The sequence below is a fragment of the Lethenteron reissneri genome, unplaced genomic scaffold, assembly GCF_015708825.2.
Source record: "Lethenteron reissneri isolate LAM-NWPU_2019-01 unplaced genomic scaffold, ASM1570882v1 scaffold_1482, whole genome shotgun sequence".
Classification (NCBI taxonomy): Eukaryota; Metazoa; Chordata; class Hyperoartia; order Petromyzontiformes; family Petromyzontidae; genus Lethenteron; species Lethenteron reissneri.
Window position 1 is genome coordinate 37863 of NW_026891204.1, and position 24020 is coordinate 61882.

A 24020-nucleotide genomic window follows, 5' to 3' on the forward strand; every position below is an offset into this window, starting at 1 on the left:
GACGGGTGATGAAGTGACGTCACGCGGCTCGCTCATTGGCTTGAAGGGGGGGGGGTGACGGGTGATGAAGTGACGTCACGTGACTCGCTCATTGGCTTGAGGGGGGGGGGTGACGGGTGATGAAGTGACGTCACGTGACTCGCTCATTGGCTTGAGGGGGGGGTGACGGGGTGATGAAGTGACGTCACGCGGCTCGCTCATTGGCTTGAGGGGGGGGGGTGACGGGTGATGAAGTGACGTCACGCGACTCGCTCATTGGCTTGAGGGGGGGGTGACGGGTGATGAAGTGACGTCACGTGACTCGCTCATTGGCTTGAGGGGGGGGGTGACGGGGTGATGAAGTGACGTCACTACGGAATCTCTTGAGAATGCGGGGGGGGGGGGGGATTTCGATTTAAAACTTTCGTGACTGCAGGGATTCATCTTGGTTCTTTCGGTAAAGTCGCGTAGAATGGAAATAAAAAAAAACATAATTGTATTATGTAAATTTGTTATTATTTATTACTAAAATAACAAAAATAAAACATAATTGTATTATGTTAAAATATTATTATTTTATTAATCCCATAAATAAATACAAATATCACATAATAAAATAATAACATTATGTTTTATATTTATTATTTTTTCATTTCCATTCTCCGTGACTTTACCGAAAGAACCAAGAAAATGCGTAGGGAGTGTGTTTGGTGACGTCACTCCGTTAAGAGCTCAAGTTGATACGTGGTGACGTCACTACGTAAGCTCTTGACGGGGGGTGCGGTGGCGTTTTCAAGGACAGTGCACAACATGATCAGAGTTGTGTGTTTTGTTTGTATTACGACTGCAGGTATTGTGGTCTATGCAAACATGACTCCTTGTAAAATGGTGTCAGTTTTGTTGCCAGATAGAAGGGTAAATAAACAATTATGATTCTGTGTCATGCAGTAGATGAACTATAGACGCCAGTAATGCGAGTGCGTCCTACAGGCACAGGCACGCTCCCTGCTCCTCACCCACACGCGGGTTCTCTGTGTCACTGCCATTGCCCTCATGTGACACTTGGTCGCATGGACGACTGGTACATTTTGAGCCTGGCCCAAAACAACATTTTTTTGGTTCTTTCGGTAAAGTCACGTAGAAGGGAAGCAATAAAATAATAAAAATAAAACATAATAAAATAGAATAGTATTATTTTAAGCAATAAAATAATACATAATAAAATAAAATAATATTATTTTAAGCAATAAAATAATAAAAATAAAACAAAATAAAATAATATTATTTTATTTTATTATGTTTTATTTTTATTATTTCCTTTCTACGTGACTTTACCGAAAGAACCAAGAAGATGGATCCCTGCAGTCACGAAAGCTTTAAATCGAAAAAAAACAAAACATTGTTTCTTCGAGTCCAGATGGGTCTCAGTCTGCTACTGACCTCACCCTGGGGTTTGCTGTCTGGGTTCGATCCGAACGGTCTGGGAATTTGTCACCTGTCTTTGAAAGCGTTGCTGAAATTGATTTGAACCACCGAGATCTGGTTATCGGTATTGTCTTGAATAGTTTTTATATAAAAAATAAAAATTCAACAAGAGCCCGTCACAGAGCACGAGGGAGGGCGAGAGAGAGGGAGGGGGTACAGGTGTTCCACGGACGATAATACAAAGGCCCGGGCAAGAGAGAGAGGGGGGGGGGGGGCAGGTGGGTGGGCTGACTGCTCTACTGACGTACTGGGGACAACGGTTCGGGTAACGTGGTCTTTTTAAGGGAGGGGGGTGAGAATTGTGTTGAACGTTGTTACACTCTGTTCTGCTGTAACGCGTGTTGTTTTCGTGACGGGAATTCAATACAACGAGATTCATGTATTGGGGAACTTACATATAAAGCGGATGCGAATTGGATAGAACGCAGATGCAAAGTGGATATAACGAGATCGAGTGAACAGAACCACGTAGCGTCGCACGAAGCGTTGGGATGCTGCTGGATGCTTCTAGATCCGCTACCCACGCGCCCTCAGTCTTTGTCCAGCCTGCGGACGCATCTCGCGTGTGATCGCGGACTCTGCCTTTACCCTGTATCATAGATCAGTTCTTCTCGCGCGATGTTTCTCTAACGCGTTGTTCGTCAGGAATGCCACTACCGCGTTTTCGTAGAACGACAGCGTGGAGGCAGCGCACGCGGTGGCACGCTTTGGCCCAACGAGACGACTCCTTCATTCAGACATCGTCAAAGTAAACCGTCTTCCAGTCGATCTTAAACAAGTAAACCCGTAAAAACAAAGTTTTTCACTATAAATCCTTTATATGCGTGGCGGCTAGAGTCCTCTCGTCCTCTGGCTTGAGATGGCTGCCACCTATGGGTCAGATGATTGTCTGCCAGTATTAAGCAATTGGTAATTAAATATTTAATTTGTTTTCCCTAAACAGTGTAAAATTTTGGAAATTATTTTTCACGAAAATTAATTGTCACGCACAACAAGTCTGTGTGGAAAATGTCAGCTCGCTTGGATCACGGGATGTGGGTTAAAAACGACCGAAAGATTTGCACGGTCGTAAGCAAGCAAGCACGCAAGCAAGCACGCAAGCGAACTTAATATAAAGGATTTAAAAAGGAGCGTGTAGATAGTTTTAAAATATAAGTTTTTGAATTTTTTTATGATAGAATATAGTCTGGTCATCGGTATGAGATAGCGATACCAAGTTTGCAGTCGATATCATATTGGGAAGTGTGTAAAATTTGAGCTACAAGATGTCTTTTTTGAGGAATTTTGATTTAAAGCTTTTGTGACTGCAGGGATTCATCTTCTTGGTTCTTTCGGTAAAGCCATTACGTAGAAGGGAAATAATAAAGTAATAAAAATAAAACATCATGAAATAATATAATGTAAAAATATAATATAATAATAAAATATCTTAATATATTATATTATTTTATTATGTTTTATTTTTAAGGGAAATAATAAAACAATAAAAATAAAACATCATAAAATAATTCTCACGAAGTTTCAGACGCTGTCTTTCCGACAGACCTGTTCTTCACCTGAGGACGGCTGCTTGCGTTGTGGCCGAAACGTCGTGAGAATTGTATTTTCTGATGTTTTATTTTTATTATTTTATTATTTCCCTTCTACGTATTTTATAATAAAATAGTATTTTATAATATTTAAATTTTTTTATTTATTATTTCCCTTCTAACGTATTTTATAATAAAATAGTATTTTATAATATTAAATTTTTATTATTTTATTATTTCCCTTCTACGTATTTTATAATATTTTTATTTTTTTATTTTATGATTTCCCTTCTACGTATTGTATAATAAAATTTTATTTTATTATGTTTTTTTTCCTTATTTTATTATTTCCCTTCTACGTGACTTTACCGAAAGAACCAAGAAGACAGACGAAGTGAGTTAAATAAAATCTTGGTAATAAAAACGACGTTTCGGACCCAAAAAAAGCGGCCATCTTCAGGTGATAAATATTGCTTTTCTGTTGTGGCTTTAAGCAATTTATAAATAACACTTTTTACCCAGCAAACAAAAATTGTGTTACATAGTGTAATTAGTCGGCAGCGTTGTCGGGTTATATTAGCATGAATGAAACAAACATATAGCATTAAATAATCATCATTATCATTATAATATTAATAACGTAATATGGTCATTATGATAAGGTATCGAATTTAACTAATATATAACATTAAATGATAATCATTAGAATCATCTTACTATAATATTACTATAGTAATAATATACACCATTTAATTATCATAATTATAATCGTAATAATTACTTTAATAATATTATATCAATAACATTAAAGTTTACATTAGGGAGAGTGGGGGAGGGGGTGGGGGGGGGAGAGGGGGGGAGTCCCTTATCCGCTCCACGATTTACAAACGCCTCTTCTCACCACCGCCGGCTAAAGCAGACTAGCGAATACACAGCCAATCCGCGCGGGGGATCCTCGTCACGTGCCCCGCCGCCGACCAATCAGCGCCAGGATCAGCTCACCCGTCCACAAGCTTGGAGCCCGCCGAAGATTTTAAACGGGCGGAGAGAAATTTTTTGGGATTTTTAAATAAAGAGATGATTCCAATCCTCGCCGCGTTCTTCACGTAAGCGGAGGTGCGGGACCAGCATTAGACGCGAGCTTAATGAGGCTCGAGACCGACTGAGAGGTGAGCGACTTTAAACGACGGTGCAGAGGGTAGGCCTCGCGCGGCCTCGACTAGTTTCCTAGCGGAGCCTGCGGCGGCAAGGCCTCGGTTGTGTGCGGCGAGTTTAGTTTTCTATTTCTTAACAGTTTTATTTTTGAACGGATTTCCTTTTTGAACGGGTTTAGTGCTTGAACGGTTTTAGTTAAATTGTTAAAGGTCGCTTTGGTGACGCGTGTCCTACGGGCAGCGTGAGTCTGGTGTTTGTTTGTCTGTGGTGCAGTGTTTTGAGTGTGGTAAGTGTTGAGTCTGATGCTGTGTTGAGTCTATGGTGCAGTGTTGAGTCTATGGGTAGTGTTGAGTCTATGGGTATTGTTGAGTCTATGGGTAGTGTTGAGTCTATGGGTAGTGTTGAGTCTATGGGTATTGTTGAGTCTATGGTGCAGTGTTGAGTCTATGGGTAGTGTTGAGTATATGGGTAGTGTTGAGTCTATGGGGCAGTGTTGAGTCTATGGGTAGTGTTGAGTCTATGGGTAGTGTTGAGTCTATGGGTATTGTTGAGTCTATGGGTAGTGTTGAGTCTATGGGGCAGTGTTGAGTCTATGGTGCAGTGTTGAGTCTATGGTGCAGTGTTGAGTCTATGGTGCAGTGTTGAGTCTATGGTGCAGTGTTGAGTCTATGGTGCAGTGTTGAGTCTATGGGCAGTGTTGAGTCTATGGGCAGTGTTGAGTCTATGGGTAGTGTTGAGTCTATGGGTAGTGCTGAGTCTATGGGTATTGTTGAGTCTATGGGTAGTGTTGAGTCTATGGGGCAGTGTTGAGTCTATGGTGCAGTGTTGAGTCTATGGTGCAGTGTTGAGTCTATGGTGCAGTGTTGAGTCTATGGTGCAGTGTTGAGTCTATGGTGCAGTGTTGAGTCTATGGTGCAGTGTTGAGTCTACGGGTAGTGTTGAGTCTATGGGCAGTGTTGAGTCTATGGGCAGTGTTGAGTCTATGGTGCAGTGTTGAGTCTATGGTGCAGTGTTGAGTCTACGGGTAGTGTTGAGTCTACGGGCAGTGTTGAGTCTATGGTGCAGTGTTGAGTATATGGTGCAGTGTTGAGTCTATGGTGCAGTGTTGAGTCTATGGTGCAGTGCTGAGTCTATGGGCAGTGCTGAGTCTATGGTGCAGTGCTGAGTCTATGGTGCAGTGCTGAGTCTATGGTGCAGTGCTGAGTCTATGGTGCAGTGCTGAGTCTATGGGCAGTGTTGAGTCTATGGGGCAGTGTTGAGTCTATGGGTAGTGTTGAGTCTATGGCGCAGTGTTGAGTCTATGGGTAGTGTTGAGTCTTTGTTTTTTGTTTGTTGCGGTTGCACCCGATTCAAGAGCCGAATGGCTCACAGGGCTACGTACCTAACGCGTGCAACTTTGAACTCTGAGGTGCAGGGCTACGATGAGCGCGGGAGGAGGGGGTGACAGCGTTGCTCCGGCCGCAGACGAGAAGGGGGACGAGGAAGTGGAGGAGGAGGAGAGAACGGTGGAACAACAACAACAACAGCAGCAGCAGTTACAGGAGCAACAGCAGCAGCAGCAGTTACAGGAGCAACAGCAGCAGCAGCAGTTACAGGAGCAACAGCAGCAGCAGCAGTTACAGGAGCAACAGCAGCAACAGCAGCAACTGCAGGTCAAGCAGCAACAGCAGCAGCTGCAAGTAGGACAGCAGGCACAGCAGCAACAGCAGGAAGTTAAGCAGCAGCAGGTGAAGGAAATACAGCTGCAGGCACAGCTGCAGCAGCAACAGCAGCAGCAGCAGCAAGTTCAACAGCAGCAGGGGAAGGAAATACAGCAGCAGGCACCGCTGCAACAGCAGCCAAAGCAACAGCAGCAGCTGCAGCAGGTTAAGCAAATACAGCAGCCACAGCAACTGCTGCTGCAGCCGCAAGCTAGGCAGCAGCAGCAGCTACAACAGCTGGTGAAACAGCAGCAGCAGCAAGCCATCATGAGCAAGGAACTAACACAAGCAGGGGCACAACAACAGAAGCAGCAGCAGCAGCCGCAGCAGGCGGTCGTGCAGCCTGCGCAGCTGTTGCAACAGCAGCTGCAACAGCAGCAGCAACAACAACAGCAGCTGCAGCAACAACAGCTGCAGCAGCAGATACAGCAGCAGCAGACAGCCCGCAAGTCTCCATTGCAGCAGCAGCAGCCGCAGCAGCAGCCCCAACTGCTGCAGCAACGGCCACAGCAACCTACCAGCTTCACGGTGCAGCAGTATGTTGTGGGGCCACAACAGGGTCTCCAGCAACAGCTCGCCAAGCCCGCCCTTCAGAAACTGATGCAGCAGCAGCAACAGCAGCAGCTGCTGTCGCCGCATGCGGTGTTGAAGCAGAGCCTGCAGCAGCAGCAGCAGGTAATGACTCAGCAGCAGCAGAAGGTGGTACTCCAACACGTAGCGCAGCAGCGGCAGCAGCAGCTTCCGCAGAAGATATTGAAACAGGTGGCGCAACAGGGCACGCAGCAGCAGTTGGTACAGCACAAGCAGCAGCAGCAGCAGCAGCTCATGCAACAGCAGGTGCTGCTGCAGCAGCAGCAGTTTATGTTGCAGCAGCAGCAGCAGCAAGTTCTTTTACAGCCGCAGCAGCAGCAACAGCAGCAGCAGCAGCAAGTCTCCGCACCGTGCGCTGTTCACCAAAGGTTCAAACAGGTGCCCTGCACGTCGTTCATACAGGTACGGCTGCAACGTCGCACGGACGTTGGCGCTACGTGGAGGGCTGTTACGTGTGTGCGTGTGTGTGCGTGAGTGTGTGAGAGTGTGTGTGTGTGCGTGAGTGTGTGCCTGTGTGTGTGCGCGTGAGTGTGCGTGAGTGAGTGTGTGTGTGCGTGCGTGTGTGAGTGTGTGTGAGTGTGCGTGAGTGTGTGTGAGTGCGTGTGTGTGAGTGAGTGTGCGTGAGTGTGTGCGCGTGAGTGTGTGCGCGTGAGTGTGAGTGTGTGCGTGTGAGTGTGTGCGTGTGAGTGTGTGCGTGCGTGAGTGTGTGTGCGTGAGTGTGTGAGTGTGTGTGCGTGAGTGTGTGCGCGTGAGTGTGTGCGCGTGAGTGTGTGAGTGTGCGTGAGTGTGTGCGCGTGAGTGTGCGCGTGAGTGTGAGTGTGTGCGCGTGAGTGTGTGCGCGTGAGTGTGAGTGTGTGCGTGTGAGTGTGTGAGTGTGCGTGTGAGTGTGTGAGTGTGCGTGAGTGTGTGCGTGAGTGTGTGTGTGTGCGTGAGTGTGCGTGAGTGTGTGCGAGTGTGCATGTGTGTGTGTACAGGTGTGTGTGTGTGTACAGGTGTGTGTCTGTGTGTGTACAGGTGTGTGTCTGTGTGTGTACAGGTGTGTGTCTGTGTGTGTACAGGTGTGTGTCTGTGTGTACAGGTGTGTGTGTGTACAGGTGTGTGTGTGTGTACACACACACCTGTCCGGCAAAACAACCTCCTACCTCCTCGCGGTGCCGGACGGGCAACACTGTCGTGGGCAGTGCTGTGGGGGGAGGGCCAATGCCCATTGGCCTCTCCCCTCATGGCGTCTGTGACCACCACAGTGGCTAAACGGGGGCTCTGGACGGGTGTGAGGGGCTGGTAACCCCTCCACCTTCAATTCATTACCACTAAACCACGAATTAAACATAAATCTGTAACAAATAAGCTTGTGCCGGAGGCCCCGGGGGGTCAGGCTTTTATGACGTCTCCTGGCCAAACCCCATTTGGCGGAGCCAGGAGATTGAATTTTCACCCTCGGGGCTCCTCCAGAAACAACAAAAAACCATTGCGGATGGCCACGTGGAATGTTCGAACGCTCACTGCGGAGGAGAGGCTGCCACTCCTCTGTCGGGAGCTGGACCGGTACCGCCTGGATCTCTGTGGCATTCAGGAGGTCCGGTGGACCGGTTCTGGCTCCTGCCACCATGAGGGGTGGACAGTCCTCTACTCGGGGCAGGAGACTGCCAAACAACAGGGTGTGGCTCTTCTTCTGAACAAAAGAATGAAGGGGGCGTGGGAGCGTGGCGGTGAGGTGTGGGAAGCTGTAAGCCCCAGGATACTTTGGGCTCGCCTTCCCATCAACCAGAGGCGAGGAGTGGTGGTCGTGGTTACTTATGCCCCCACCGAAGACGAACATCCGTGGAGGGATGCAAGCAAAGCCGATGAGTCAGACGCTTTCTATGACCTCCTGTCACAGGTGCTGGCTAAAGTGGCCACTCGGGACAGAGTCATCTTGTTGGGTGACTTCAATGCCCGAGTTGGTCATGATGCTGACACCTGGTCTGGAGTGATTGGAAGGCATGGGCCAGATCAGCTCAATAATAACGGTAGGAGGCTGCTAGATTTTTGTGCAGCCCATGGGCTTGTAATTACCAACACGCTCTTCCGGCATCGGCGCATCCACACAACATCATGGATACATGCCGGGTCCAAGCAAGAACATCTGCTGGACTACATAGTGACGGACCAGCGGATGCGAACCCATGTCCTTGACACCAGGACCTACCGTGGAGCTGATCTGTCCTCTGACCATCGACTAGTCATCTGTAAGATGCGCCTGCCTTTCTTCCACTCCGGTGGTGGGTGTACACCCAGGATCCCATTCCAACCAAAAGTGGCCTGGTCTCAGTTAGCTGATGAAAGTTGCAAGCGAGAATTTCATCATCGCTTGCAGCTGGGGTTGGCATCGTCCCCCACTCCACCTGATGTCGAGGGTAAATGGGCGAGGTTTAGGACTGTGACTCATGCAGCTGCAATGGCTGCTTTGGGTACGCGGTCCAGACCTCCCCAGAAACCCTGGCTGACAGAGGAGGTGTTCAGGTTAATTGAGAAAAAGCGACAGGCCCACTCTCATCGCCTACAGCATCCCACGTCAGAGAATGAGGAGGTTTACCGCAGCCTTCGCTCGGAAGTTCGGAGAGCCGTAAGGCGTTGTAAGGATGGGTGGTGGTCGCGGGTTGCTGAGGAGATGGAGTCTGCCTCAGTGGCCCGTGATCACAAATCACTATTTAACTCCATCAAAAAAGTAACCTGCAGCGCCACACCTATTACCATCATTAGAGGAAAAAACGGTGATCCAATCTCCGACCCCCAGGAACAGGTTTGCAGATTTGCTGAGCATTTCTGTGAGGTCCTGGGGGAGGGAAATTCTCTCAGCCAGGAAAACATCATGGCACAAAGTGGGGATAACCCTGCTGAGGCTGCGGTGCCTCAAATATTGGAAGAGGTCACCCCCTGTGAGTGGCTGGCTGAGGTTCCAGCTGTTGAGGAAGTACTGAGGGCGATCCGGAGTCTGAGACCAGGGAAGGCACCGGGCAGAGATGATCTCCCAAGCGAAATGCTGAGGGAGGGTGGCGTTTGTGCACAGACTGCCCTATATGACATCATAACAACAGTCTGGACCACTGGACGGGTTCCGCAGGACTGGAAGGATGCCCTGGTGGTCCCCCTCTTTAAGAAGGGGGACCGCACAGACTGTAACAACTACAGGGGCATCTCACTCCTCAGTGTGCCGGGTAAGGTCCTGGCAAGGATTATTCAACATCGCCTTGCTAGGCACGCTGAGGAGGGGCTTGCGGAGCCCCAATGCGGTTTCAGGAAAGGGCGGTCCTGCACAGATGCCATATTTTCTGTCCGTCTGCTACAGCAGAGGTGTAGGGAATTCCAAAAAGACCTACATCTCTGCTTTATTGACCTGGTCAAGGCCTATGATACCATCAGTAGGACTGGACTCTGGGTTGTTCTTCGTGCTTTCGGAGTCCCTGACCCTCTGCTCACGATCATTAAGGACCTTCATGATGGTGAGCGGGCCCGGGTAAAACTACGTGGCCGGGAGTCGGAGCCTTTCCCTGTACACCTTGGGGTGCGACAGGGATGTCCTCTGGCTCCCACATTATTTAACATCTATTTTGACCGCGTAGTTCGTGAAGCCTTCAATAGCTGTACCGGGGGAATTTCCGTTTGGTACAGATATAATGGGAGGCTGATCGACGCCCGGGTGCGATCAAGGGATGGCTCCCTATTGGTCAACCACGTTATGTATGCCGATGATTTGGTAATAGCTGCTCATTCAGAAGAGGAGTTGGAGGCGCTGCTGCTGAGACTGGAGCGTGCCACTAAGAGGTGGGGCCTTACCATCAGCCCCACCAAAACCAAGCACCTGCCTGGGTATTTTGTACCATCGGACACTCCACCCCCACAACTCCCAATTGGTGATGGGGCAGTTGTGGAGAGAGTGGAGAGTTTCCCATACCTGGGCAGTGTGCTTATGACCGGCTCCAGTCTATCAGCAGAGGTCTCACTCCGAATCAGTCGAGCGGCAATATCTTTTCATCGGTTGCGTAACGCTGTGTGGAAGCTACCTGGTCTGTCGCTCCGCACGAAGCTTCAGGTCTTCTCGGCCACGGTCATTCCCTCCCTTCTCTACGCTTGCGAGACGTGGACCCCCCTGGTGGAGCATCTTCGCCGGTTGGAAACATTTAGGCTGGCCTGCCTACGATCCATCCTGGGTTTAACCAGGCTGGATTGTGTGAGGAGCTCACAAATCCTTGAAAGATCTGGGCAAAGTCCCATCAGTGAGCTCCTCCGGCAGGCAAGGCTGCGTTGGCTGGGTCATGTAGCCCGCATGCCCAGCCACCGCATGCCTAAACAGCTTTTGTTCGGCCGGATCGAGGGGGCTAGACGGGCGCGGCACGGGCTGGAGAAGAGATGGAGTGATGTGGTACAGGAGGACGTGGAGCTGAGTGGACTTGCCGATGACTGGTACCAGCGGTGTCAAGATCGGCCTCAGTGGAGGAGGCTCGTGAAGGACGCTACTGGGCAGTTGGAGGCAGTCGCCCTCCAACAACAACGGAGGGCGGAGGAGCGACGCTCACAACAACGAGCGGAGCGCCGGGTGGCTAAAGCACAGCAAGTTGGCACAGTAGGGGGCACAGGTGGTGCATCAGCCAGTCATCTCGGTCATCTCGGTCAGTCGACCAGTGGCACCTGGGTCTGCCCCGTGACCTCCTGCCAGCGGGCTTTCGACACTTCACGTGGCCTCAAGGTGCACTTGGCCTGGCACAAGCATCGTGGTGACGTCACCGCCACTTAGTGGCGAATGGCGGTTGTTGTTGTTGTTGTGTGTGTACAGGTGTGTGTCTGTGTGTCTGTGTGTGTACAGGTGTGTGTGTGTACAGGTGTGTGTCTGTGTGTGTACAGGTGTGTGTGTGTACAGGTGTGTGTCTGTGTGTGTATGACTGTGGAGCGGTGGTGCAGCGGTTAGCGCGCTGCGTTATGAACCCGGCAACCCGGGTTCGATTCCCGCTCACGGCCAACACCAACAGTGACGATTATCTGAACTGGTCCCGGGCCTCCCCTAGGTCGACTCGGCCTCAAATGAGTACCTGGTGCGGTGTGTAAACATCGCCACTGGGGAGACAAAGGCGGCCGGGCGTGGTGCTGGCCACCCACCCCCTCGTGTGCCGTGCCGGCCTTCATAGGTGCTACTCGCTAACAGCACTTGCCCCTACAGTCTGTTAAGGCTACACGGGGGATCTTTGTCTTGATGGTGTGTTGGACCCAGAGTCGGCTCCGGTTTGACAGCAGAGGTCTTACTCCGAATCAGTCGAGCGGCGTGATCTTTTTACCTTGGTGATCAATGCTGCTGCTGATGGTGATGATGACGATGGTGATGACGATGGTGTTGATGATGATGGTGATGATGACGGTTATGACGATGACGGTTATGACGATGATGATGACGTCGACGATGATGACAATGGCGATGGTGTTGATGATGGTGATGATGATGGTGATGATGATGGTGATGATGATGGTGATGATGATGGTGATGATGGTGATGATGATGACGACGATGGTGATGATGATGGTGATGATGATGGTGATGATGACAATGGTGATGATGATGACAATGGTGATGGTGATGACGACGATGGTGATGACGACGATGGTGATGACGATGGTGATGATGATGGTGTTGATGATGACGGTGATGATGATGACAATGGCGATGGTGTTGGTGAATGGTGATGGTGATGACGACGATGATGATGGTAATGGTGGTGATGATGGTGATGATGGTGATGATGATGGTGATGATGATGGTGACGACGACGACAATGACGATGACGATGATGACGACGATGACGATGTCGACGATGACGACGACGATGATGACACAGAGTGTTGCGGCCGCTACGGTGATCAATCCCGCCGCTGGCGACAGTAACCATGACAGCCGTGCTCCGTACCCCCACAGCTCTCCGCTGCTCCGGTCAGCCTCCAGAGGGTCCTGTCATCCGCCACGGCTGCCGCCACCACCACCACCACCACCACGTTGGCAGCTTCCCGATCAACAGCAGCAGCCACCACCAACCCGACCCCTTCCATCGCCACCACCACCACCACCACCAGCGGCGTTAGCCCCGGCGTTCAGCAGCAGCTGCAGCAGCAGCAGCTGCAGCAGCAGCAACAGCAGCTGCAGCAGCAACAGCAGCAGCAGCTGCAGCAGCAGCAGCAGCAACAGCAGCAGCAGGAGCAGCAGCAACAGCAACAGCAGCAGCAACAGTTTGTATTGCCAAGCACCGTCACGCTGCAGCAAGAAGCGCCGGCTCCGGTTCTCGGCAGCGCCGCTGGAAGCATCGGAAGCGCCGCTGGAAGCATCGGAAGCGCCGCTGGGATCACCGCGGGAAGCATCGGAAGCGTCGGAAGCACCGCTGGGATCACCGCGGGAAGCGCTTCTCCCGGTGGGGCGTCGCTAGCCACTACCGGGAGTTTGCCGGGAGCGCCGCGTGAGCGCCGTTTGCCCGCGGCTCTCCCCGGAGGGACGGTGCGCCACTTGGGGCCCGGCGCTGGCGGCGCTCGCCCCGGCAGCGGCGTTAGTATCGCTGGCGTCTCTCCGCAGCTCAGCAGCCTGACTCGGGGGCAGCTGCTGCCGCAGCATGTCGGCGGTGGTGGTGGTGGTGGTGGTGGCGGCGGTGGTGGTGGCGGTGGTGGTGGTGCCCTGCTGCTGCTGCAGCAGCTGCGTCTGCGCTGCAGCGTGGCGGAGGTGCGGCGTGCGCAGCTAGAAGGACTTGGAGGACGACACCGCCGCCTGCTGCGGGAGGCGCTCTTCCTCAAGGGGGGCGGCAACATGGTGGACTTCCCGGCCTTCTGTCGGAGGCCCGGACACTCGGCCGTCGCCACGCTGCAGCAGAACGAGTTGGAGAGCGGTGGCGGTGGTGGTGGCGGTGGCGGTGGTGGCGGCGGTGGCGGCGGTGGCGGCGGTGGTGGCGGTGGTGGCGGTGGTGGCGGTGGTGGCGGTGGTGGCGGTGGTGGTGGTGGTGGTGGTGGTGGTGGTGCGGTGGTGGTGGTGGTGGAGAAGCAACAGCAGCAGCAGCAGGGTGGAGGTGGTGGTGGTGGTGGAGTCCTGGTGGACGAGTCGAGGTGCCGCGTGATTAACGACGAGGTGAGAGCGGTGAGGGAGGGGGGAGGGGGGGTGAGTGTGGTGAAGGTGAGTGGGGGGTGAGCGGTGGTGGGGGGATGGGTGAGTGTGGTGAGCTAGCGGTGAGCGAGTGGTGAAGGTGAGTGGGGGGTGGGTGGTGATGGGGGGGTGGGTGAGAGCGGTGAGCGAGTGGTGGTGAGGGGGGGAGATGGGTGAGTGTTGTGAGGGTGAGTGGGGGGTGAGTGAGGGGGGGTGAGTGAGGGTGAGTGGGGTGGGTGAGTGGTGAGGGGGGGGGTGAGTGGTGAGGGTGAGTGGGGGGGTGGGTGAGTGGTGATGGTGTGTGAGGGGGGAGGCAGAGGTCGCAAACGGGTTTTGATTCCTTACCCGTACCCGGCCGCACCAGGGTCGCAAACAGGTACCCGTACCCGTACCCGGCCGGGTACGGATAGCCGGGTATCGGGTAGGGTACGGGTATCAGGTAGGGTACGGGTATCGGGTAGGGTACGGGTATCGGGTAGGGTACGGGTATCGGGTACCCGGTTGCGACCTCTGGGGGGGAGTGAGTGGTGAGGGTGAGTGAGTGGTGAGTGAGTGAGTTGTGGGAGAGTGAGTGGGTGAGTGAGTGAGTGAGTGGTGAGTGAGTGGTGAGTGAGTGGTGAGGGTGAGTGAGTGGTGAGTGAGTGAGTGAGTGGTGAGTGAGTGAGTGAGTGGTGACCTCCCCCGACAGGTGAAGGTGGTGAGTGGTGGGTGAGTGGTGAGTGGGTGAGTGAGTGGTGAGTGAGTGAGTTGTGGGAGAGTGGTGAGTGGGTGAGTGAGTGAGTGAGTGGTGAGTGAGTGAGTGGTGAGTGAGTGGTGACCTCCCCCGACAGGTGAAGGTGGTGAGTCGTGAGTGAGTGGTGAGTGAGTGGTGAGTGAGTGGTGAGTGAGTGAGTGGTGAGTAAGTGGTGAGTGAGTGAGTGGTGAGTGAGTGAGTGAGTGGTGAGTGAGTGGTGGGTGAGTCGTGAGTGGTGAGTGAGTGAGTGGTGAGTGAGTGGTGAGTGAGTGAGTGGTGGGTGAGTGGTGAGTGAGTGAGTGAGTGGTGGGTGAGTGGTGAGTGGTGGGTGAGTGAGTGGTGAGTGAGTGAGTGGTGAGTGAGTGGTGAGTGAGTGTTGAGTGAGTGAGTGGTGAGTGAGTGGTGAGTGAGTGAGTGAGTGGTGAGTGAGTGGTGGTGGTGAGTGAGTGGTGAGTGAGTGAGTGGTGGGTGAGTGGTGAGTGAGTGGTGAGTGAGTGGTGACTTCCCCCGACAGGTGAAGGTGGTGAGTCGTGAGTGAGTGAGTGGTGAGTGAGTGAGTGGTGAGTGAGTGAGTGGTGAGTGAGTGAGTGAGTGGTGAGTGAGTGGTGGGTGAGTAGTGAGTGAGTGGTGGGTGAGTGGTGAGTGAGTGAGTGGTGAGTGAGTGGTGACCTCCCCCGACAGGTGAAGGTGGTGAGTGGTTGGTGAGTGGTGAGTGAGTGGTGAGTGAGTGGTGAGTGAGTGGTGGGTGAGTGGTGAGTGAGTGAGTGAGTGGTGAGTGAGTGGTGACCTCCCCCGACAGGTGAAGGTGGTGAGTGGTTGGTGAGTGGTGAGTGAGTGGTGAGTGAGTGGTGAGTGAGTGAGTGGTGAGTGAGTGAGTGGTGAGTGAGTGGTGAGTGAGTGAGTGGTGAGTGAGTAAGTGGTGAGTGAGTGGTGACCTCCCCCAACAGGTGAAGGTGGTGAGTGGTGGGTGAGTGGTGAGTGAGTGAGTGGTGAGTGAGTGGTGAGTGAGTGAGTGGTGAGTGAGTGGTGACCTCCCCCAACAGTTGAAGGTGGTGAGTGGTGAGTGAGTGAGTGGTGAGTGAGTGAGTGGTGAGTGAGTGAGTGGTGAGTGAGTGGTGAGTGAGTGGTGACCTCCCCCGACAGGTGAAGGTGGTGAGTGGTGAGTGAGTGGTGAGTGGTGAGTGAGTGAGTGGTGAGTGAGTGGTGAGTGAGTGGTGAGTGAGTGAGTGAGTGGTGAGTGAGTGAGTGGTGAGGGTGAGTGAGTGGTGAGTGAGTGGTTTCTGTGGGTCTGGGTGTCTGTGGGTCTCTGTGGATCTGGGTGTCTGTGGGTCTCTATGGGTCTGGGTGTCTGTGGGTCTCTGTGGGTCTGGGTGTCTGTGGGTCTCTGTGGGTCTGGGTGTCTGTGTGGGTCTGGGTGTCTGTGGGTTTCTGTGGGTCTGGGTGTCTTGTGGGTTTCTGTGGGTCTGGGTTTTTGTGGGTCTCTGTGGGTCTGTGGGTCTCTGTGGGTTTCTGTGGCTATCTGGGTGTCTGTGGATCTCTGGATCTGGGTGTCTCTATGGGTCTCTATGGGTCTGGGTCTCTATGGGCTCTATGGGTCTGGGTGTCTCTGTGGGTCTCTATGGGTCTGGGTTTCTCTATGGGTCTCTATGGGTCTGGGTGTCTCTATGGGTCTCTATGGGTCTGGGTGTCTCTATGGGTCTCTATGGGTCTGGGTGTCTCTATGGGTCTCTATGGGTCTGGGTGTCTCTATGGGTCTCTATGGGTCTGGGTGTCTCTATGGGTCTCTATGGGTCTGTGGGTCTGGGTGTCTGTGGGTGTCTCTATGGGTCTCTATGGGTCTGGGTGTCTCTGTGGGTCTCTATGGGTCTGGGTGTCTCTATGGGTCTCTGTGGGTCTCTATGGGTCTGGGTGTCTCTGTGGGTCTCTGTGGGTGTCTCTGTAGGTCTCTGGGTCTGTGGGTCTCTGTGGGTCTGGGTGTCTGTGGGTGTCTCTATGGGTCTCTATGGGTCTCTGGGTCTGTGGGTCTCTGTGGGTCTGGGTGTCTGTGGGTGTCTCTATGGGTCTCTATGTGTCTCTATGGGTCTGGGTGTCTCTATGGGTCTCTATGGGTCTCTATGGGTCTGGGTGTCTCTGTGGGTCTCTATGGGTCTGTGGGACTCTGTGGGTCTCTATGGGATGGGTGTCTCTGTGGGTCTCTCTGGGTCTGGGTGTCTTTGTGGGTCTCTATGGGTCTCTATGGGTCTGGGTGTCTCTGTGGGTCTCTATGGGTCTCTATGGGTCTGGGTGTCTCTGTGGGTCTCTATGGGTCTCTATGGGTCTCTATGGGTCTGGGTGTCTCTGTGGGTGTCTCTATGGGTCTGGGTGTCTCTATGGGTCTCTATGGGTCTGGGTGTCTTTGTGGGTCTCTGTGGGTGTCTCTGTGGGTCTCTATGGGTCTGGGTGTCTCTGTGGGTCTCTGTGGGTGTCTCTGTGGGTCTCTATGGGTCTGGGTGTCTCTGTGGGTCTCTATGGGTCTGAGTGTTTCTGTGGGTCTCTATGGGTCTGGGTGTCTCTGTGGGTCTCTATGGGTCTCTATGGGTCTCTATGGGTCTCTATGGGTCTGGGTGTCTCTGGGTGTCTCTATGGGTGTCTCTGGGTGTCTCTGTGGGTCTCTATGGGTCTCTATGGGTCTGGGTGTCTCTGTGGGTCTCTGGGTCTGGGTGTCTCTGGGTGTCTCTATGGGTGTCTCTGGGTGTCTCTGGGTGTCTCTGGGTCCGTACGTAACCAACCGTGATGGCCGGATGTGACCTCTGTGTGGGTCATCGGTGAGTGACCTCTGCCCCCCCCCTTCCCCCGTAGCAGGAGGGTGCCGTGCTGAGGATCTGCCCATGCACCGCTCCCACAACTGCTCCCTCCTCATCAGCACCATCATCAGCGCCACCATCATCAGCAGCAGCACCACCACCATCATCAGCAGCAGCAGCAGCACCACCATCATCATCAGCATCATCAGCACCACCATCATCATCAGCATCATCAGCACCAGCATCAGCAGCAGCACCACCACCATCATCATCAGCACCACCACCATCAGCACCAGCATCATCAGCACCACCAGCATCAGCAGCAGCACCACCACCATCAGCAGCAGCAGCAGCAGCACCACCATCAGCATCATCAGCACCACCATCAGCATCAGCATCATCAGCACCACCATCAGCATCAGCAGCAGCAGCACCACCACCATCATCATCAGCACCACCACCATCAGCACCAGCATCATCAGCACCACCAGCATCAGCAGCACCACCATCATCAGCAACACTACCAGCACCATCATCAGCAGCACCACCACCATCAGCACCACCACCACCACCATCATCAGCACCACCACCACCATCATCATCAGCGTCGCTGTCATCAGCAGTGGCGATGGCGTCGTCGTCGGTGACGTCATCGGCGTCGCCCCAGCTGCCGTCTCCCATGGCAACGGCGTCGGCGGTCGCCGTGACGACCGCATCGCCTGCCGCTGGTGGTGGCAGCGGCCAACGTGAGTGGTGGTGACGGTGGTGGTGGTGACGGTGGTGGTGGTGACGGTGGTGACGGTGGTGACGATGACGGTGGTGACGGTGGTGACGGTGGTGACGGTGGTGACGGTGGTGGTGGTGACGGTGGTGGTGGTGACGGTGGTGGTGGTGACGGTGGTGACGGTGGTGACGGTGGTGACGGTGGTGACGGTGGTGACGGTGGTGGTGGTGGTGGTGGTGGTGACGGTGGTGACGGTGGTGACGGTGGTGGTGGTGGTGGTGGTGGTGACGGTGGTGACGATGACGGTGGTGGTGGTGACGATGACGGTGGTGGTGGTGGTGACGGTGGTGACGATGACGGTGGTGGTGGTGACGGTGGTGGTGGTGGTGGTGGTGGTGACGGTGGTGACGATGACGGTGGTGGTGGTGACGATGACGGTGGTGGTGGTGACGGTGGTGGTGGTGACGGTGGTGACGGTGGTGACGGTGGTGACGGTGGTGGTGGTGACGGTGGTGGTGGTGACGGTGGTGGTGGTGACGGTGGTGACGGTGGTGACGGTGGTGGTGGTGACGGTGGTGGTGGTGACGGTGGTGGTGGTGACGGTGGTGGTGGTGACGGTGGTGACGGTGGTGACGGTGGTGGTGGTGACGGTGGTGGTGGTGGTGACGGTGGTGGTGGTGACGATGATGGTGGTGACGGTGGTGACGGTGGTGACGGTGACGGTGGTGACGGTGGTGATGGTGATGATGGTGATGAAGGCTGTGGTCAGGACGATGATCACTACGATGCCATAACCCATGACCCCCCCCTCTCCTCCCCCACTACCGCCCCCCCCACCACTCCCCCCCCGTCTCCCACGACCTCCGACCCCACCGCCCCCACCCGCACTTCCTGCAGCGGCGGCCGTGGCGTCCCGAGCGCTCCTCCTCCTCCTCCACGCTGCTGCTACAGCTGCTGCTGCTCCTGCTGCTGCTGCTGCTGCTGCTGCTGCTGCTCCTGCTGCTGCTACAGCTGCTGCTGCTGCTCCTGCTGCTGCTGCTCCTGCTGCTGCTGCTGCTACAGCTGCTGCTGCTCCTGCTGCTGCTGCTCCTGCTGCTGCTACAGCTGCTGCTGCTGCTGCTCCTGTTCCTGCTGCTGCTGCTGCTCCTGCTGCTGCTGCTGCTGTTCCTGCTGCTGCTGCTCCTGCTGCTGCTACAGCTGCTGCTGCTGCTGCTGCTCCTGTTCCTGCTGCTGCTGCTGCTCCTGCTGCTGCTGCTGCTCCTGCTGCTGCTGCTCCTGCTGCTGCTACAGCTGCTGCTGCTGCTGCTCCTGCTGCTGCTCCTGCTGCTGCTGCTGCTGCTGCAGCTGCTGCTGCTCCTGCTGCTGCTGCTGCTCCTGCTGCTGCTGCTCCTGCTACAGCTGCTGCTGCTCCTGCTGCTGCTGCTGCTCCTGCTGCTGCTACAGCTGCTGCTGCTGCTCCTGCTGCTGCTACAGCTGCTGCTGCTGCTCCTGCTGCTGCTGCTACTGCTACAGCTGCTGCTGCTCCTGCTGCTGCTGCTGCTCCTGCTGCTGCTACAGCTGCTGCTGCTGCTGCTACAGCTGCTGCTACAGCTGCTGCTGCTGCTGCTCCTGCTGCTGCTACAGCTGCTGCTACTGCTGCTCCTGCTGCTGCTACAGCTGCTGCTGCTGCTGCTACAGCTGCTGCTGCTGCTGCTCCTGCTGCTGATGCTGCTCCTGGTGCTGCTGCTCCTGCTGCTGCTGCTGCTCCTGCTGCTGCTGCTCCTGCTGCTGCTGCTGCTGCTGCTGCTGACGCTGCCCAGCTGACGGCTCCGCTGCTACCGGCACCACCACGACCGCTGACGGTGACAACCCCGTTGACAACCCCGGTGACGACGCCGGTGACAACGCCGGTGACGGTGACAACGCCGGTGACAACGCCTCCTCGGCTGTCCGGGGATGAGGAAGTGAAGACGGAGGATGACCCTGCAAGACAGGCACAGATGGTGCGGGGAGACACGGAGAGACGCGGGGAGACACGGAGACACGGGGAGATACGGGGAGATGTGGGGAGACATTGGGAGACACGGGGAGACACAGAGACACGGGGAGAGACGGGGAGAGATGGGGAGACACGGAGAGACACTGGGAGACACTGGGAGACGCGGGGAGACACGGAGACACGGGGAGAGATGGGGGGACACGGAGAGACACGGGGGGACACTGGGAGACACGGGGAGAGATGGGGAGACACGGAGAGACACTGGGAGACACTGGGAGACACGGGGAGAGATGGGGAGACACTGGGAGACACGGGGAGACGCGGGGAGACACGGGGAGAGATGGGGGGGACACGGAGAGACACGGGGGAGACGTGAAGATGGAGGATGACCCTGCAAGACAGGCACAGATGGTGCGGAGAGACACGGAGAGACGCGGGGAGACACGGGGAGACGCGGGGAGACGCGGGGGAGACGTGAAGATGGAGGATGACCCTGCAAGACAGGCACAGATGGTGCGGGGAGACACGGGGACTGGGGAGACACGGGGAGACGCGGAGAGACACGGGGAGACACGGGGAGACATGGGGGAGGCACGGGGGAGACACGGGGGAGAGACACGGGGGAGACACGGGGGAGACACGGGGGAGACACGGGGGAGAGACACGGGGGAGAGACACGGGGGAGACACGGGGGAGACACGGGGGAGTACATAGGTGGTGCTACTCAATGTTACTAACAGCACTTGACCCTACAGTCTATTAAGGTGTCTGCGTGTGTGTGTGTGCGGTTTGTGTGTGTGTCTGCGTGTGTGCGCGCGTGTGTGCGTGTGTCTGTGCGTGTGTGTGTGTGCGGTGTATGTGTGGTGTGTGTGTGGTGTGTGCGTGTCTGTGTGTGCATGTGTGTGTGTGGTGTGAGTCTGTGTGTGTCTGCGTGCGGTGCGTGTGTGTGTGTCACTGTGTGTGTGTGTCACTGTGTGTGTCACTGTGTGTGTCACTGTGTGTGTGTGTCACTATGTGTGTCACTGTGTGTGTCACTGTGTGTGTGTGTCACTGTGTGTGTCACTGTGTGTGTGTGTGTGTGTCACTGTGTGTGTGTGTCACTGTGTGTGTGTGTGTGTGTCACTGTGTGTGTGTGTCACTGTGTGTGTCACTGTGTGTCACTGTGTGTGTCACTGTGTGTGTCACTGTGTGTGTGTGTGTGTCACTGTGTGTGTCACTGTGTGTGTGTGTAGGAGGCGAGCGTGATGGAGCGAGTGTGGAGCCTGCGCAAGGCCGGGTTGTGGGCACCGCAGCGTCTGCCCCGCGTGGCCGACCCTCCACGTCCACGCGCACACTGGGACTGCCTGCTGCAGGTGAGTGTGTGTGTGTGTCACTGTGTGTACGTGTGTGTGTACGTGTCACTGTGTGTGCGTGTGGCCGACCCTCCACGTCCACGCGCACACTGGGACTGCCTGCTGCAGGTGAGTGTGTGTGTGTGTCACTGTGTGTACGTGTGTGTGTGTGTACGTGTCACTGTGTGTGTGCGTGTGGCCGAGCCTCCACGTCCACGCGCACACTGGGACTGCCTGCTGCAGGTGAGTGTGTGTGTGTGTCACTGTGTGTACGTGTGTGTGTGTGTACGTGTGTGTCACTGTGTGTACGTGTGTGTGTGTACGTGTGTGTGTGTGTACGTGTCACTGTGTGTGTGCGTGTGGCCGACCCTCCACGTCCACGCGCACACTGGGACTGCCTGCTGCAGGTGAGTGTGTGTGTGTGTCACTGTGTGTACGTGTGTGTGTGTACGTGTGTGTGTGTACGTGTCACTGTGTGTGTGCGTGTGGCCGAGCCTCCACGTCCACGCGCACACTGGGACTGCCTGCTGCAGGTGAGTGTGTGTGTGTGTGTCTGTGTGTGTGTGTGTGTACGTGTGTGTGTGTGTACGTGTCACTGTGTGTGTGCGTGTGGCAGAGCCTCCACGTCCACGCGCACACTGGGACTGCCTGCTGCAGGTGAGTGTGTGTGTGTGTGTCACTGTGTGTGTGTGTGTACGTGTGACTGTGTGTGTGTGTACGTGTCACTGTGTGTGTGCGTGTGGCCGACCCTCCACGTCCACGCGCACACTGGGACTGCCTGCTGCAGGTGAGTGTGTGTGTGTGTCACTGTGTGTACGTGTGTGTGTGTGTACGTGTGTGTCACTGTGTGTGTGTGTACGTGTGTGTCACTGTGTGTGTGTCACTGTGTGTATGTGTCACTGTGTGTGTGTCTGTGTGTGTGTGTCACTGTGTGTGTGTCACTGTGTGTGTGTCATTGTGTGTGTGTGTCACTGTGTGTGTGTGTACGTGTGTGTGTATGTGTCTGTGTGTGTGTGTGCCACTGTGTGTGTGTCGTGTGTGTCACTGTGTGTGTGTCACTGTGTGTGTGTGTGTCACTGTGTGTACGTGTGTCTGTGTGTGTCACTGTGTGTGTCACTGTGTGTCTGTGTGTGTGTGTGTGTCACTGTATGTGTGTCACTGTGTGTGTGTCACTGTGTGTGTCACTGTGTGTGTCACTGTGTGTCTGTGTGTGTGTGTGTCACTGTATGTGTCACTGTGTGTGTGTCACTGTGTGTGTCACTGTGTGTGTGTCACTGTGTGTGTATCTGTGTGTCTGTGTGTGTGTCACTGTGTGTGTGTGTCACTGTGTGTGTGTGTGTCACTGTGTGTGTGTCACTGTGTGTGTCACTGTGTGTGTGTCACTGTGTGTGTCTGTGTGTCTGTGTGTCTGTGTGTAGGAGATGGAGTGGATGGCTGAGGACTTTGCCCAGGAGCGACGATGGAAGATCGCTGCGGCCAAGACGGTGCGGCCACAAACACAACAACAAACACAACCACAACAACAACCACAACAACAACCACAACAACAACCACAACAACCACAACAACAACAACAACCACAACAACAACCACAACAACAACCACAACAACAACCACAACAACCACAACAACAACCACAACAACAAACACAACAACAAACACAACAACAACAAACACAACAACAACCACAACAACAACAACAACCACAACAACAACAACCACAACAACAACAACCACAACCACAACAACAACCACAACCACAACAACAACCACAACAACAACCACAACACACGTCCCCGTGTCTCTCTCACCTCCCCGTGTCTCTCCCCACGCAGCTGTGCGTGTCGGTGTCTCCCCCGTGTCTCTCTCACCTCCCCGCATCTCCCCGTGTCTCTCTCACCTCCCCGTGTCTCTCCCCACGCAGCTGTGCGTGTCGGTGTCTCCCCCGTGTCTCTCTCACCTCCCCGCATCTCCCCGTGTCTCTCTCACCTCCCCGTGTCTCTCCCCACGCAGCTGTGCGTGTCGGTGTCTCCCCCGTGTCTCTCTCACCTCCCCGCATCTCCCCGTGTCTCTCTCACCTCCCCGTGTCTCTCCCCACGCAGCTGTGCGTGTCGGTGTCTCCCCCGTGTCTCTCTCACCTCCCCGTGTCTCTCTCCACGCAGCTGTGCGTGTCGGTGTCTCCCCCGTGTCTCCCTCACCTCCCCGTGTCTCGTGTCTCTCTCGTCTCCCCGTGTCTCTCTCACCTCCGCGTGTCTCCCCGCATCTCCCCGTGTCTCCCCCCACGCAGCTGTGCGTGTCGGTGTCTCGCCACGTGCAGCGCGAGGCGGCCAGGAGGCTGCGCGAGGAGTCGCGGCGCGGTGCGGCGCTGCGGAGACTCGCTCGACACGCAGCCAGCGCCGTGACGCAGTTCTGGGGAAACATGTGGCGGGTAAGGGGGGGGGGTTACCTGGGTCAGCTTTATATCACACAGTGACACACACAGTGATGCACACAGTGACACACACAGTGACACACACAGTGACACACAGTGATGCACACACAGTGACACACAGTGACACACACACACAGTGACACACAGTGACACACACACAGTGACACACAGACACACACACACACAGTGACACACACAGACACACACACACACAGACACACACACACACACAGAGACACACACACAGACAGTAAGACACACACAGTGACACACACAGGACACACACACACAGTGACACACACAGTGACACACACACATACACACAGTGACACACACACACACAGTGACACACACACACAGTGACACACACACAGTGACACACACAGTGACACACACACACACAGTGACACACACACACAGTGACCACACACACACAGTGACACACCACACAGTGACA

At 54.6% G+C, this 24020-nt stretch overlaps 2 protein-coding genes across 4 annotated transcripts; both read left to right on the forward strand.

Annotated features, from left to right (window-relative positions):
• The first annotated feature begins 1504 nt into the window (after nucleotides 1-1504).
• Nucleotides 1505-17292, forward strand: LOC133362441 (transcription factor SPT20 homolog). Of its 3 annotated transcripts, none has more exons than XM_061581389.1 (5): nucleotides 1505-5860; nucleotides 5930-6841; nucleotides 12381-13359; nucleotides 13482-13568; nucleotides 17155-17292. In XM_061581389.1, the coding sequence occupies exons 1-4, from the start codon at nucleotides 5570-5572 to the stop codon at nucleotides 13559-13561; spliced, it is 2262 nt and encodes a 753-aa protein (XP_061437373.1). In that variant the 5' UTR covers nucleotides 1505-5569; the 3' UTR covers nucleotides 13562-13568; nucleotides 17155-17292. The 3 variants fall into 3 exon arrangements, with proteins under 3 accessions (XP_061437373.1, XP_061437370.1, XP_061437372.1); XM_061581386.1 differs by having other exon boundaries at nucleotides 1505-4162; nucleotides 5563-6841; XM_061581388.1 differs by having other exon boundaries at nucleotides 1505-6841; nucleotides 17158-17279.
• A 2858-nt stretch (nucleotides 17293-20150) lies between these two features.
• LOC133362444 (E1A-binding protein p400-like) lies at nucleotides 20151-23560 on the forward strand (the record flags this gene model as incomplete). The annotated part of the gene is made up of 4 exons (XM_061581392.1): nucleotides 20151-20314; nucleotides 21034-21153; nucleotides 22551-22616; nucleotides 23420-23560. Coding segments are annotated over exons 1-4 (462 nt in total), but the record flags the coding sequence as incomplete, so codon positions are not given.
• Nucleotides 23561-24020: the final 460 nt, after the last annotated feature.

What these genes read in the sequence shown, in the direction of transcription:
- LOC133362441 (XM_061581386.1), top strand. Translation starts at nt 5,570, where the DNA reads ATGAGCGCGGGAGGAGGGGGTGACAGCGTTGCTCCGGCCGCAGACGAG. An exon ending in CCTGCACGTCGTTCATACAG is followed by an intron (nt 6,842 to 12,380) that starts GTACGGCTGCAA and finishes GTACCCCCACAG; the next exon opens with CTCTCCGCTGCTCCGGTCAG. An exon ending in TGGTGGTGGCGGTGGCGGTG is followed by an intron (nt 13,360 to 13,481) that starts GTGGCGGCGGTG and finishes GTGGTGGTGGAG; the next exon opens with AAGCAACAGCAGCAGCAGCA.